The 14,817-nt window shown below is 43.6% G+C and overlaps 1 protein-coding gene across 5 annotated transcripts in view; it reads right to left on the bottom strand.

Moving 5' to 3' along the window:
* The window catches only part of CPNE1 (copine 1), a 44,821-nt gene that overhangs the window by 8,615 nt on the left and 21,389 nt on the right, over window positions 1–14,817 (bottom strand). For all 5 annotated transcript variants that reach the window (XM_074605703.1, XM_074605704.1, XM_074605707.1 and 2 more), the window contains 6 exons: window positions 6,742–6,870; window positions 6,042–6,221; window positions 5,227–5,301; window positions 4,945–5,016; window positions 4,194–4,277; window positions 3,630–3,719 (listed from right to left, as the gene is read on the bottom strand). In XM_074605703.1, coding sequence (XP_074461804.1) covers window positions 3,630–3,719; window positions 4,194–4,277; window positions 4,945–5,016; window positions 5,227–5,301; window positions 6,042–6,221; window positions 6,742–6,870 — 630 coding nt within the window. The remainder of the gene's footprint in view (window positions 1–3,629; window positions 3,720–4,193; window positions 4,278–4,944; window positions 5,017–5,226; window positions 5,302–6,041; window positions 6,222–6,741; window positions 6,871–14,817) is intronic.

The raw sequence follows: 14,817 nt of genomic DNA, 5'->3' as shown, positions 1-14,817 counted from the left end.
TGCTCACCCATTTAAGTACACCCAGTGAAAGTTTTAACTAAAAGCTCTCCCCAGTTACAAAAGAGATCAAAAAAAAAAAAAAAGAAAACAAAACAAAAAAAAACCAAAAAACCCCCACAAAAATCCCCAACATTTCATACCCCAGATGTTTAAGTGCAAGATCATTCAGGACAAGATATGCAAACTGGGGTAATGGGAAGAAGCAATTCAAAGTTCATCTACACACTTTCTGAATATACTCTTTCCTCCTGTCCAGAAATAGCATCAATTTACAAAGAAATTGCAATTTCCACAGAGCACTGAGTCTGTCTTTTTCTGCATCTTCTACCAACCAAATTATAAATACTTAATTAATAACCAGTCATGTTTAAATCAGCATTAAAGCTTCAGAACTAGATAATGCAGCAGAGTAATGCATTTAAAAATAAAAATACGCTAATAACAATGGCTTAGAGCAAACACAGTAAGATGGATATTGTCAATAGTTCCCCACAAAATCAGCTATAAGGAGCATTTATAACATGCACAATACACACAACTGCAGAACACAAGTTAATTCCAGAAGCAGTCAATCAAGAAACAGTTGTGAACAGCTGCTTCCTCCCCGGTGAAGCTCACACGCCACACAGATTCAAAAGCTCTCTTTATGAGATCCGCCTTTAGTAATCAAGAAACCAATGCTACTCCAGTAAAAACCACAGTGACAGCTTTCTCCTCAGGATGAAGGGACAACACAAACACATGGATAACACCTCCATAAGGACGTCAAATTCAATGGCTAAGATATCTGAATTTGAGACAGGGTTCTTTTAGGACCACAACGCACTAGGGATCTTCCACTGGTATCAGCGGGAAACCTGTACAAAAAGCTGCATGGATTATGGCCTAATCTAGCCACCTAAATTGGAAACACTGTGTCGTCCTTCAGCCTCTTAAGGGGAAAACGAGATCACCTTAGAGACTGTGCCCCCCTTTTCCCCCTTTATCCTTCCCAACCCATCACCCTTCCCACTCCTCTCTTCTGCACGCTCCACCATGAAGCAACTCCCACCCTCCTGCCTGAACTCCACTACGCCCCTCTCAACAATTCGGATGTTCAAACATCAACCAAAAGCAATTGAATTACGCCAGGGAGGCCAAAGGAGGAGGCTCTCGTGCAGGAGCCAGGGAGTGGACTCCTGGTGCACGGTCTGCTTCCCTGGAGAGCTGCAGAGAATTCAGCGGCTGCTGCCTCCACGCACCTCCTCTCCCCTCTCAGCCACATCAATAAAACTGCATTTAGGACCAGTTTTGCTCTTAGTTCACAGCATGATACGGCTTAAAACAAACCTCTATCTGCAAGGTTTTTCTAAAACTGGCCAAGATTCACTGTGTGCAGCACAAAGAGTGGTGCTGATGCTGCAAAAAAAAAAAAAAAAAATTTGCTAGCAATACTGCAGGACACTGTACATAGTTATTTACTGATTAATTGTTTCTTTGTGAATTAACTATCCAACATTCATTGCAAGGCTTGGAATATACAGTCAGCGGGTAAAAGGCCCCATTCATCTACAGGAGGAACTTTCAAAATTTACAGAAAACTTATCTGCCTTTATGTATATGCCATCAAACACGTGGGCTGGCAACTTTAGTCCCAATACCAACATCCACAAATTTCACATTTGCTACTTCCATTTAAATAACTAGAAGGGAGAGACATTACTTTCATTTGCCCCTAATTTTTTAATAAAACTGTCGAGAAGATTAGGCTGTGTCAGAAATCTGAGCTGTTCCTAATACAGAACAAGAAGAATATCACTCTGCATTACAATGAATAAAGAATTACCGAAACACTAGGTAGCATCGTTATTTTGATCAGAAGATTTATGTTCACACACATATTCAGTACATAATCCTCATACATAGCTGTCAAAGCTGATGTTTAGTGGATGCATCAAAATGTTTCCACTGTGCTGAAGTGCAAGGAGTTCTGCCTTCACTAGCTACCATTATTGCATAATTATATGCATAATTGTTCCTACATAAACTTTTGGAACAAGAGGTTCAGAGCAGCAAATATCAGATGAAAAATGAAACACCAGCGCAATATTATATTCTTTATTGCTGTACTGAAACTCCTGCCTGTCAGCCTGGATTCCCCTTTCTGACTGACATCCCTAACCTGCAAGCACAAGAACAGTATAATCCTCTTTCGCAGCTGCGTTGTGAAACTTAGTAGTATTTGCACACGCATCAAGAATTTTGGCTGAAACGAACTAACAGTAAAGATCTAACCTAAGAAGCAGGTCATTCCAAACCGAATTCCAAGCGCAGAAAGCTTCTGGAAAACATACAAAAACCCAAAACAAACCAAACAAATAAAACAAAATAAAACGAACAGACAAACGAAAAGGAACCCCACATAAATCTTTATGGACTATAGCAAATAAAGCCTCATTTAATAGAAAGCATAAACCATGCCATCTCATCTCAGCTTTGACAAACGATAAGATGCATCTCTTTGCCATCTCCTTTCCACGTTCGCTGCTCACTTTTGGACCAAAAGGACATCTTTCTGACCCAAAACTGTTGATTCCCCAGCAATAAAAGCTCACAAACACCACTTAGAACATCACCACATACCAGCAAGCCCAGCACAAGCCCAGCGCACCTGAACATCTATTTCCACGTTAATAACCTCAGTAATTCGTTGGACCTGCCATGCTGCACAAGTAAAAACACTAGCAGGCATGCTTTTTGCTAAACCTTTCAGATCAAAATTCCAGCATGAGATTTCTTCACAGATAGGATGAGGCAGGAAAATTCTGCAAATGGAAAGCGGTTAGGAGCTGGATAAGCAGAGAGATACTATACTCACATAGAACTATGTATGGATTTAACTGCTTTGCATTATCAATGCATTGCTGAGAATAGAAATTAAGAAGTTAATTTGCTATCAGGTTTTCTGTTGTAGAAACTTACTAAAAGATGTAATTCTTCTGCCACCACCTTCCTAAGCCAGGATCAGAGAGAACTAGTCACCACATACAAGACCACAAGGAACTGAAGTTTGGACCCAACCCCAAATTTCTAGTTGTAACAGACTGGAAAAGCGTTGGGACGAGCCTGCTGGTCTCACGACCAGATGAATCTGATAGAGGCATTAAGGTCCGCTCTGTGTCAGCAACCTAAGGCCCTCGAGCTTGTCCAACATACATGAGCTTCTCAGTTAACTTAGAAACAGTGCTAGAAAGCCACAATTTAAAAACAAAAAAACAAAAACCAAGCCAAACCAAAACACAATCAAACCCAAAAAAAACCCCAGCACACAAAACGCCAAAACCCAACCTGAAACCCTGGTCAGAGTAGTACAAAAATCAGTTACAATTCTTCTTATGACTAATCACTAGGAAGTGCATCACTTCTGCAATTCCCAACTTCTTAATTTGACAACGCATAATCTTTTAACGCAGATTTCATACGATAGACATATAGTCACTTATCTTATTATGTGACTTATAACAGTCGCACTGCTGTTTTAGAAAGGCAATCTAAAAATTTATATACAACTAGACAATCTAATAAACTCTTTATTAACATCAACAAAGACTGGGTTATTTATAAAACCAAAGAATTTCTCAAGACTGTACCTTGATAGGTTTATTAAAATCTCCACCACAGAATGTCTGCAAGGGAACACTGATCTTCTTCCAGCATGGATTTAAGTTGTTCTTAATCACCTTAAAAAAAAATTACAGCATAACGTCACATAAGGGATGCGACGCACAAGTACGTCACTAAGAAATTTAACGTGAGGGTTCTGCATGGCTGCCTAAGAACAGCCTCAATTCAACCCTGACATTCGTGGAAAGCCAAGCAAAAGCTCTATAAGAAATAAAAGTTTGAAGTTCAGGGTAAAGTTAAATTTTAGAGCCACGCCAACCTAACAGCTCATCACCACTGAAAGGGAGGAGAGTCCTGCCACTCTTCCCAAACGGTGCATGGTTGGACTCTTCACTGAGCCAGCTTCATCAAGTCACCAGGCAGCAAATAAACCATTTTCTGCCAGGTCACTGAGCAGAGTCCCTTTTTTAGGATATAAGCAACTTCCATTGCAGAACTGTTGCAAAGCGTGACCAGGAGTGGGACTCCCACTTTCGGTGGGAGCAAGCCATCTGATCAACTCAAGAAAAACATCAGCGAAGAAATACTACCTCTGATCTGTACACCAGCTGCCACGCGCCAGCGTCATTCTGCTTGTAAAACTCCAGAAATGGATCTGATTTACCTAATAAATCCTGCAAACAAAAAGCCAACAGAAGTAATCAGCCTCCTATATTTTACTTAGATGAGAGAAAAGCTGACCAATCGGTACACAATACTTCAAACAAAGTCAAACAAACTATACATTTGTTCTCCTCTTTTATTTTACTTTTCTCTTTTAAACTGCCGCACTTCCTAAGTCATCAGAATTTAACAGCTCTGATTCCAAGACTGCCTCCTCAGACCATATTTGTCACTATAAATCCCGCAGTTTTGCTGACTGAGCAGTGAGGTCACTAAGTCCCTGGACTGGTCTTTGGCTTAAAGTAACATTGAGGCAGCACACCTAAATTTCCACCTTTTCTTTCTTTAATAAGATTACAGAAAGCTCAGTTCAGAGGTATAATACTCATCTGGGACAATCATGCAGTTGAACCGCGTTAACACACAGAATATTCCAAAGACAAAATAATCCCCAAAAACCTAAACCTGGTGGTTGAGTGTTTGATTTGATGCTGGTTTTCAACATGAAACTATGTCTCCATTTTACTTCACTGTAAGTAACGAAACACAGTGAGCCTTCTCTCATACATGGATTACCTAGCTTAGTTGAACGTCTGCAAATTCAGAGAGATTCCTGGCCAAAATGCACTAACTGTAACTATCGCAGAAGCAGACAGTATCATTGAAAAAAATCAGTACCTTTTTGTCCAAATTTCGGGCTTCAATTTCCAAGCATAAAACCCTGGTATCTTTAATCTCCTCTGCTGAAATCTGTGCCACAGAAATTAAGAAAAAAAAAAATTAAACCAGAAACCTCTCAGAGTTTTGCTCGTAGTTTGTCCACGAAAGAAACTAGTTATAAACATCTATCCTTCCATCTACACGTGCTACGTGTGTAGCATTTGAAGATACACTGACAGAAAACCAGAAACGTTACTTTGTCCCAAACAACCATTTTTTCCACACAAAAGCCTTATTTACCGTAATGGTGCCCTTTCCTGCCGGCTTTCCCTGCTTCAATTCCAGTGGTCGAGTGAACACTGAGCTGGACACAACCTAAGGTTAAAAGACAGATAATATACATATCAAGTTAGACAGAGGGCAAGGAATTACTCTTCAGGAACAAAATTTTCAAATTCTTCTAAAAGATCAAAAAGGATTTAAATGCATTTCCAACAGCAACAACCATCAGAGTTTGTGCTCCTGAATGGATGAACGGCCCAATAATTATCTTCTCTCACTATCCACAAAACAGTATCCGCCAACATGCCTCCAAACTTAACTTTAGCCTCCTATTTTTGCCACCCCTAAGACACAAGAGGCATCTTCATCACAAGTAGCTAAAAAACTATTAAAATTCAGAAAAGGCTATTTAATTTATCATGAACCCCACTTTCCTCTCCTACCTAGCTATACAAACCCCTCCTCAGGAAACGAATACTGAATCTCAAATAGCCTTATTTCCCCAAATCTACTGCCTGAGGATCACTTTGTGCAGAGGAAACTCCGTTAGAGCTCTCCAAGCGCCATGCCTTCGTTACTGCCAGACTGCTACAAGCACCTCCTAAATTAAGCAATTAATTGCAAACCATACATACTTCTAACCCTCGTTTTGCGATTGACACAATGATTTTTCTAACTATGTTCAATGCTAATGCAAATTAACCTGTTCAACAAGGTGTTTTCAAATTTGAATGTGTCCAAGCCTTTGATAAAGCCATCTTTCACCCTACTTTTCATAATAAACCCAATGCTTGATGCTACTCTGTAGATCACTTAACATGCCTCTACACTACCTGTCCCAGCGTGCACTCAATCCCTCCAAGGTAGTCATCGTCATTTAAATCAAAGGACTTGTTATCGATATCATACACGCCGAATTTCAGCTTCTGCACTTTCTCAAAGTAGTAGTCCACAACCAGTTTCTTGCAGAATTCAGGGTTTTGGCAGTTCTTGATCCTCTCCGTGCGATCTAGCTGCACAAATGTGGAAACAAAGCTGTTGATGAGGAGCAAGAACCGCGCATTCTCCCATGTGGTTTTTCGCCTGCGCCCCCAGGCCTCTGTGCCGGTCGAACACAGCACCAGCCGGACTGCGAACCCTGGGCCGTGCTTCCTGCTCGGTGACGAACCAGGTCACTGTCACCGGGCTGGCCAACGGCTCGCCCAGAGAGGAAACAGCATCGGATAAGAAACGTTAACCTATAGGAAAATTCTGAAAATTCGGTGAAAAAAGGCTGGCAAAACACTGTACTCTGGACTGTGCGCTCTGGAGTTAAAGAAACGGGACAGGCCACGTCGTAACAGGCAAATGAACGCCCCGATGCAGCTCTAAGCGAACATAGGAGCGGTCAGTGAACCCAACAAACACAGAGCTCGAGCGTGGGCACCGTGGGACTGCTCACAGAACGCAAGTCTGAGTTAAAGGTGTCGCGTAGCTGCTAGGGACAGCCAGGGAGCGGAAGCGGGGCAAAGCAGACGCTGCTCCCGCCCTTACCTCAGCCCAGCGGCCGCCGCCCGCATCCTGCAGCACAACGCAGAGGGGATCCGACTTGGAGCCCAGGTCCCTGTCGAGGAGGCTCCGGCAGGTCACCGACAGCTCCACCCTGGACACACACCCGGCCATCTGCGGGCAGAACAGAGGGTCAGCCCGACCGACCGCCCGACCGACAGCCCGACCGACCGCCCGCCGCTCCTCGCTCCCCGCCCCCCCGCGCCGCCGGGGGCGGGGCCGGGTTCCTCCGAGCGCGCGCGCCGCGCCGCCGCGCGAGAAGCGCCGGTTCCGTCCCGCCCGCCGCGCCCGGCCCCGTCGGTGCCCGGTCTCCCTGCTCCCGGCGGCGGATCCCCCGAGCGAAGGGCCCTCTCCCCCCACCCCGCGCTCCCCCGGGGGATACGGCGCGTTTAAAAGCCTCTGTGGCATGCTGTCGCCGCACGGGCGGGCGCTGGGGACAACTCCTGAAGGCCAGGGCCTGTCCGTCCGCTCACAGCCCTGCCCTGCCCGGGGAAGGGGCCCGGCCGGGCCGCCCCGCGGGGGACCCCCGAGCCCCCCCCCGCCCCCGTCTGCCGGACCTCCCGTCAGCCCCACACGCTGGGCCAGGGGAGCCACAGAGCCCATCCCTCTGTGGTTCTGCCTTCAGAGAACACTACCAGGATGATAACTAAATTTTATTGCGTATCAAACTGCAGATGCTTCTGTCCAAGGAACAGCTCTAATTCCCAAAACCGAATTTAGAAGATAAGCCTCCCAGCATCAAAACATTCAAGAGACTGGACAGCCTGAGAGCTCGAACAAGTACTTCACACGTGAGTATTTCATAGATAAAACTCCTTGAGGGTTCAGAAAACAAGGAAATAATTGTTTGATCTTTCTAACACTTGAGCATCCACGTGGCTTTCTCACGCTTGCAGGGTGCAAATATTTATCTCAACGGAGAGGTGAGCTTTTATTAGACAACATTTAATCCCTTAGACCTCCCAGTCAGCAGTCTGCCCTGGACAGATGTTAACGACACCACTTCGAATGCTATTGCATGGCACCCGGCTGCTCCAGTGATGGTGGCAGGACAAAACCCACACTCAGTAAGAATCAGCAAAGCTTTAGGCAAAGAGGATCATAGTTCAGCTTTCTACTAAGGTCGTCATCATCATCTGCTTTAACGCCAGCATTTTCAGAGAGGCTAGTTTGAAGGAGTCTTGTCAACTGTTCAGACTACTAGTTAGAGCCATCCATCTTCCATTTCAGCTGCTTTCAACCCCAGTTAAGATTCACAAAAGAAACTATTGCCTTTAGTAAATACATTTCTCCTAAAATCGCAAGTCACAGGTATCAGGCTTTTTCTTTACCTACACATACCATTACACCAGAGCAGCTTACATCTCACACAGTCCGATGTCTGCGCAGTCTGCGGTTCTACAGATAACTGTACATGTTTGGATGGCATCAGCTGTTTAACAGGAAGATCAGGACAGCCAGCTCCCCTGACAACATTTCTCCTCTATTTTCTTCTACCGCGACAGAGATTTCTGTACCAACAGAAGACAGAACGAGGAGACACCTTTGCTCCCCACTAGAGCACAAAGGATCCGGAGCAAAGTTAACCTCAAAGAAACAGCTCCCCCGTAAGCTTTAGCATCCCCAAGCAGCAGCTGTTCCCTTTTGGGAGGAAACCATTACTATCGGTCTCAAGTTGCACGCAGAACAAGTTCATACATATTTATTCCATGTTAAAAAGACACTGATAAAGAAAAGTTAAAAGTTAGAGGTGAGAATTGTTAAACCAGACAATGAAGCCAGGAGGTGAAGTGACACAAGTCCTCAAACCTGACCAACTCCCATTTGCTATCTGAATCTCTTCTCCAGATCAGCAGCAATGGAATTATGAAAATACTCCACTGTTTCAAGGATATAATACACTAATACCCAGAAAGCTGCCTCATCCTACTGTTTCGGATTTAGTAATGGCATAGGATTTCCCCCGAAACACAGCCCAGATGTTCTGCTGAACCCCTGGGAAGTTACAAAGCACGAAGGATCCACCCTTTCCCACTACATCCTCCTACTCCATTGGGAGATCACAGGGCACCAGCTGATGCGTGTGACAACCAGGACGCAACAGAGCACAGCCAGGCCGGTTGTTTGGAGAGGTTGAGCAGGAACTGTTCTTCTAACAGGCTGTACTTCCTCCTCACCAACTTGCGGATAACAAGAATGCGGGTTTAACAACTATAGACAGAACCCTTATGGAAAGAAGTGGGATAGCTCCTTAGCACATTCATATAAAAAAAAAATAAAATGCATGTTTAATCTGAACACATTAGTTTGAACCTCAGCCAGCAATCATTTATATATTGTTGCCTACAGACATCCTTGAAAAGCCCACATAAAGTTTTTTTTTCGCTTCACAGCTTTCCAAATATACTGTACGGTGCTCTCCAGTTTCAATCCATTCCTTGAATAATAGCAGCAGAAAATCCTGATCACAGACTAGTCTGGGTATCCTGGCAGCAACAGCAAGGAGTAGGTGGGTCTGTTAAGACACTTCAGTCAAGCCTGAAGATCTGCTTAGTCTCTAGGTAAGCACCTTCACCCAATTATCCTGCTCATGCAGTTAGTGGGAGATGCGCAAATATCTCGAAACCTGCCTGCATCTGAAAAGATTAAAAAGGTCCAAAGCTTAATACATTTTCATTCCCAAACACACACATACAAAAACACTGAAGGGGGGGGGGGAACAACTAGTGGAGTTCCTCACCAATTAGCCCCAACTTCAGTTATCAGCTATTTTTAAACAGGATTTAATTATGATAAGCATTGGCTCAAATATTCTCTTTTCCTCCCTAAAGCAAGAATTCTGGAATTCACTTTCATTCTTCACAATAAACTGCAGTTTACTATAGTAATTTCACCTTTTTTCCTACAAAAAAATGGATTGTTTATGTGAAACACATCAGTTGACTTTCATCTCCACCTTTCTCCACAAAGGCTCTGTTCACCTCCTCCGAGAGGAGTGACCATCCTGAAAGCTTTGAAAGTCCCAGCAGCCAGCAGTTGTGCTTCGAACGACGCCATGCCCAGCACCACCCCCCGTCCTGTCTCTCTTCAAGCAGAAGCCCGTGATGCTTTCTCTTTCCTCTGAAGCCTCTGTGTTCTGAACTTCCACATAACCCTGCGACATCTTCTTGGTATTTCATCCCTTTGAAAGCTGCACAGCTGGCACATGCCAGCTTACTCCCAAGGAGTAAGCACTGCGCCGTCAGTACGGTTCCGAACAGCACGGACTGATGCTTCATCACTTATCAGTGCTGCGTATCAGACACACGACCAGAGAAAAAACCTTCTAGCGGTTACTATGCTCAAACAGCGCACGAAGGCTCTGATCCCACGCTAAGTATACAGTTTAGTGTAATTAAACTGAAAGAACTTGGGACTTTGTTATTTTTATTAGTGGCCTTCCTTTTTTCCTTGGCTTGCACTCAAAGAACACCAATCTCCTTCAGCTTGCAGATTTCAAGTTAACATTTCAAAAACAAGTTTCGTGGTGTTTCACTGAGTTTTTGTAGAGCATGCTAATATTTATATCCGTTCATACACACAATATAAATTTAGCTTTTAGACTTGCAACAATTAATCTTTACTATGAGAGAATGTTATCTGCATTTGTTGCAACACTCATTTTTCTATTTTCCAGCAATTCCAGAAATGCTAAAATTTCTTATTTTCTCCCTTTATAATCATCCTTCGATAACTAATATTGATGTCCATTATTTGCAGCTTCTGGTTTACAGAAGACAACGGACATTCCCAAAGCAAAAACAGCAACTAAAGCAAACCGCTTTCCATAAAAGTATTAAAACCACTCAATTTATAAAGGATTTATCACAGATTGATCCGTAACAGCTTGCAACAACGACAGTTTAATAAACAATCCCTGCAACTTACTCACCACTGGCAGATTGGTCTGGAAGTCACAAAACTATTCTAGCAACAAAAATTCAGTTTGACAAGTAAAAATGAACACCAAATGTGATAATAAATTCAAACTCTATTGAAAATACATAAAACAGAGCCACCGGGTACATCCCGGCATAGCAGGTTCAGAAAGGGCAATGCAAGCAAGCCACTGGGTAAGTGGTGTTGCTAGAAACAGCCTGTAAAATCACCACTGATGTTATGTTATGCCGCCACGATCAACAATTTATATTGACAACAGCCACACACGTCTGAGCCAATGCTCTCACAACTCAGGGATCTCACTGTTGAGAGGCATCGCCTGCGAAGCTGCATCTTGAGCCGAACTCTGCACATTCCTTTCTCAAGGGAGAAGCTTCCAACACTCGGCTTCAGATCCATCAGGCACCTTTATTTTTTGCCTTTAGTTAGAATTGCACGTGGTATCACACCACATTTTGAGGAAAAATAATACATCATCCATGTTATTCCTACAAACTCTAGAGCAAAATACCCTAGATGCAGAAGTCTAAGATCCTGAGCGCATACTCCAGAGGTCTGGCACTGCTCAACTAGACACCATTCCCAGTTAATTCAAGTAAAACACCAAAGGCTCCAGACTAAGTACGCTTGAAGAAGTGCTCAGACAACCAAACCAAGGTCCAGTTTAAAATGTCAAAATTATTTTTACTACACATACCACTTCTTCGCCTGTAAAGATCATGAACTCCAATAGCTGAATAACACACATGGAAAGATAAATCCCATATTTCCAACAAAGCTGTTCTACATTGAATTGAAGCACATCAGTAAAGAATTTGGTCCTAAATAATCAAACCAAGAGCCAAAAAAAAAAAAAAAGGAAAATCACGTAGGAGATCCATGTTACACATTCAAAAGAACAAGGAATTACCTGCTACTTTCTGAAGTTTTACGTAAGCATTTCAGAACGTCCAACCCTTTTCATGTGTTTCTGCAGAAAAATCAGCTTCCTGTCACACAGGAAAGAACATTCTCCAATGTAAACAAAATCTACTCCATAAAAAAGGCTAGTATTCATTTATAATTATTCTTCTAGTGATTCTCCTTAATCAAAGCTTAAAAGCAAATTAAATAGAAGAGAAGAAAGCACTGTCCACCTATACTAGAAGCAAACTCCAGAACAAGAGTGCTCAGAGATTTTAACTGTCCCCATTCAGAGCTTTAGAGGGTCTCGCATTTCCCCAAAACGCCACATATAGGTGTTTGAAGCATAAACAAACTCCTCTGGTACTTACGCTCTGCAGCAGGAGTACCGCCATTTACTTAACTAAGGATCGAGTGCTGGACTCATGAGGTGAGAATTACTGAATTACAGCATTCGATTTTGTACACTTCTGTACCGCACCAAGCCTGAAAGTCAAGAGGCTCCCCTTTCCCTTTCGCCTGGGGAGGACGGGGTGAAGAAGGGGGGTTGTGACTCAATCACCCCAGTATGGCAGCTCAGCACAGAGCCCATGGAGTCAACCGGAGGACAAGAAAAATCTAGTAACTTCATGGCATCGAACACCACCAGCAGTACTTTTAATAGTGCCAGGAGTGACGTCTTCTAGAGAGAAAACGTTTGTGTTATCGCAGAATCCCGTCTTGTGGGTCGGCTTGGTTTCACTGTTCCATGTAAGATGGAATATAAGCAAGGATTCAGCACAAGAAAACCTGCAGTTTGTTCCTAGTTAATCACTCTAATAAATTCTTATCAACTACATCACTCCGCACAGGATACCCAACACGCTCTATTTCAGTGTACACCAATTACACACTCATTTAAGAACTTGGTTAACTCAAGCTTGAAGCTTTAATGCATGTGCTTAAGGACACCTGATTTCCAATGAGCTTATTTTGTACCGAACTGACTACACCAGCAGCAGAAGCCTTACATTCTGCTTACAAACACAACACAAGTACCAGCAATCCTGCTAGCAGTACGTACCAACTGAAATTTTCACCATCTTGGCCTTATCCTACAAAATAACCCAAGAAATACACCCCAACGCATGTAACAGACCATCCCAGTTCATAAATCTTGCACTTCCCAACAGCCTAATGTAGTCCTCTCCTTGTCCATTGCTTAGTTTAATCCCACATCTTGCAGTTATCACCCTACGTTCTTCTAAACAGCTTCTCTCTCCTGCTGTGATCCCTGAACGCGCAGACCGATGGAAGCAACACTTTCTCAGATAACTAGTTCAGTGTTCAGTGGACAGCCAGTTATGGTTTGGGTTTTGGTATTACAAAGCCGATGCTGGCGCCGAGGTACCATTCTAATTTATTATCAAAATAAAAATTCCGGTGTATCATGGTTTAGCCTCAGACAGCAACAAAGAACCACTCTCAAACTCCCCCCCTCTACGGGGAAGAATCAGAAGAAAAAGGCAAAATTCGGGGGTTCAGACAAAGGCAGTTTCACAGAACAGCAAAGGGAACAAGAAAACAACAGTAACACGGAGAGAGAAATGTATGAACACGATTATGGAACCACTGCTCACTGACCAGACCCGGGACGCCCCAGCCCACTCCAAACCGTGACTTCCCACCCCCTCCCCCGGCAGCTCAGCCTGGGCACGGCTCCCATGGGATGGAATACCTGTGTCCCTGCCCGAGCCTGGGGAGAACTAGCCCCATCCCCGCCGGAACCAGGACACGGCATCATCATACTTTCCAGAACACCATAAGGCTCTAAAAGAAATCGTAAAGCTATGTTTGTATCACTAGATGCACTAAAAAAGCATCTTTATTTTAAACAGAGATTAAGAGAGTCTCATGAGAAAGACCACAGTCCACAAAAATCATGAGTAAATACAGCCTCTTTCCAGCACACCAGCCCTTCCATGGGCCGCAGAGCCTCATCCCACAGCCCAGAAGCTCTGCAGAGAATACAAATGGCTACAATTTTTTCTACCATTTAATTATTCCTAGGGGTTTGGAGAGGAGACTCTTAAAACAGGCATTACTACGGGCAGACAATAAATCAGTATTCTCTATACTGTATACTCTATACCTCACCCCATGATTCTATGACGCTGTGGTTTTGAGGTATCTGTCACCATACATTTTGACTGATCAACCAAAACTTTGTGGGAAGGGGGTTATTTAACTGTTACCACAAATTTGATACAAAACCTGAAACAAAAGGCATCTCTTAATTGTTAAAAAAGAAACAGGATATTGAATACTATCAAGAACACCTTTTTGAGGAAACTGCTCTGGCAGCTTGGTTCAGTCCTAGTAATGAGTGTCCATGGTCCATCAGACAGCCTTAGTTTCAGGGGTGAGAGCTCCCAGGGAGGACACACACAGCGGAAAGCTGACAAGTTTCCCCCAGGGTGCAGCGGTGAGGCTGTGCTGACACCGAACCACGCCAAGGCACGACCAGAGGTAAGCAGTGGCACAGCCGCCAGCCCAGACAAGCCTTTCCCAGCTCTGAGTTTGTCTACAAGCCTTACACAGAGAGGTTATCGACTATTGCGCACCCAAGGCTACTCAATACGCATGGAAGTTGTGACCTAGTTCCGCTTCCTGAGTTGTCTCCACTAGAACCCTGAAGCTCCGCTATCACCACAACAGTTTGAGGTTTTTTCGTATCTGAAGGCAGCCCACAGGTAGGAGCGCGAAGCACATGGTGTGGCAACCCGACCTCCCAGACAGTTACGGAAACTGAGAAGGCGCAGCTCCCATTTAGGATAATAAGAACAACAAGTTTAAGACAGTTGTAAAAACAAAACACCAAACAAAACAACTGAAATAAAGCCCAAAAATCACAAATGGGATTGTGATTTCCAGCAGAAAATGCGAACAAGAACTTCAGTCATTTCTTCATCTTTACTTTTCTAGGGAAACAACACCTTCTTCTACAAGTTCGCCTTTACGCTGTTCGATGTTCACCTTTTAACTTATGCACCACCACCCTTAATCACAACCAACAAGCTCAAAGAAAGGCCTGCGTGTGCCTTTACAATAGATATTCTCCACTTGCCTGAGAAATAATTAAGGAAACTGATGGGTCAACATTCATCCTATTTCAAAAATATTTGTTTGTAATATATTAAATTACAATGGGTTCAAATTAACACCTGAACTTAAGTAAAA

This window comes from Larus michahellis, chromosome 12 (genome assembly GCF_964199755.1).
Source record: "Larus michahellis chromosome 12, bLarMic1.1, whole genome shotgun sequence".
Classification (NCBI taxonomy): domain Eukaryota; kingdom Metazoa; phylum Chordata; class Aves; order Charadriiformes; family Laridae; genus Larus; species Larus michahellis.
Note: the sequence above shows the minus strand (reverse complement) of the source record. Positions and strands in the feature narration are given on the sequence as shown.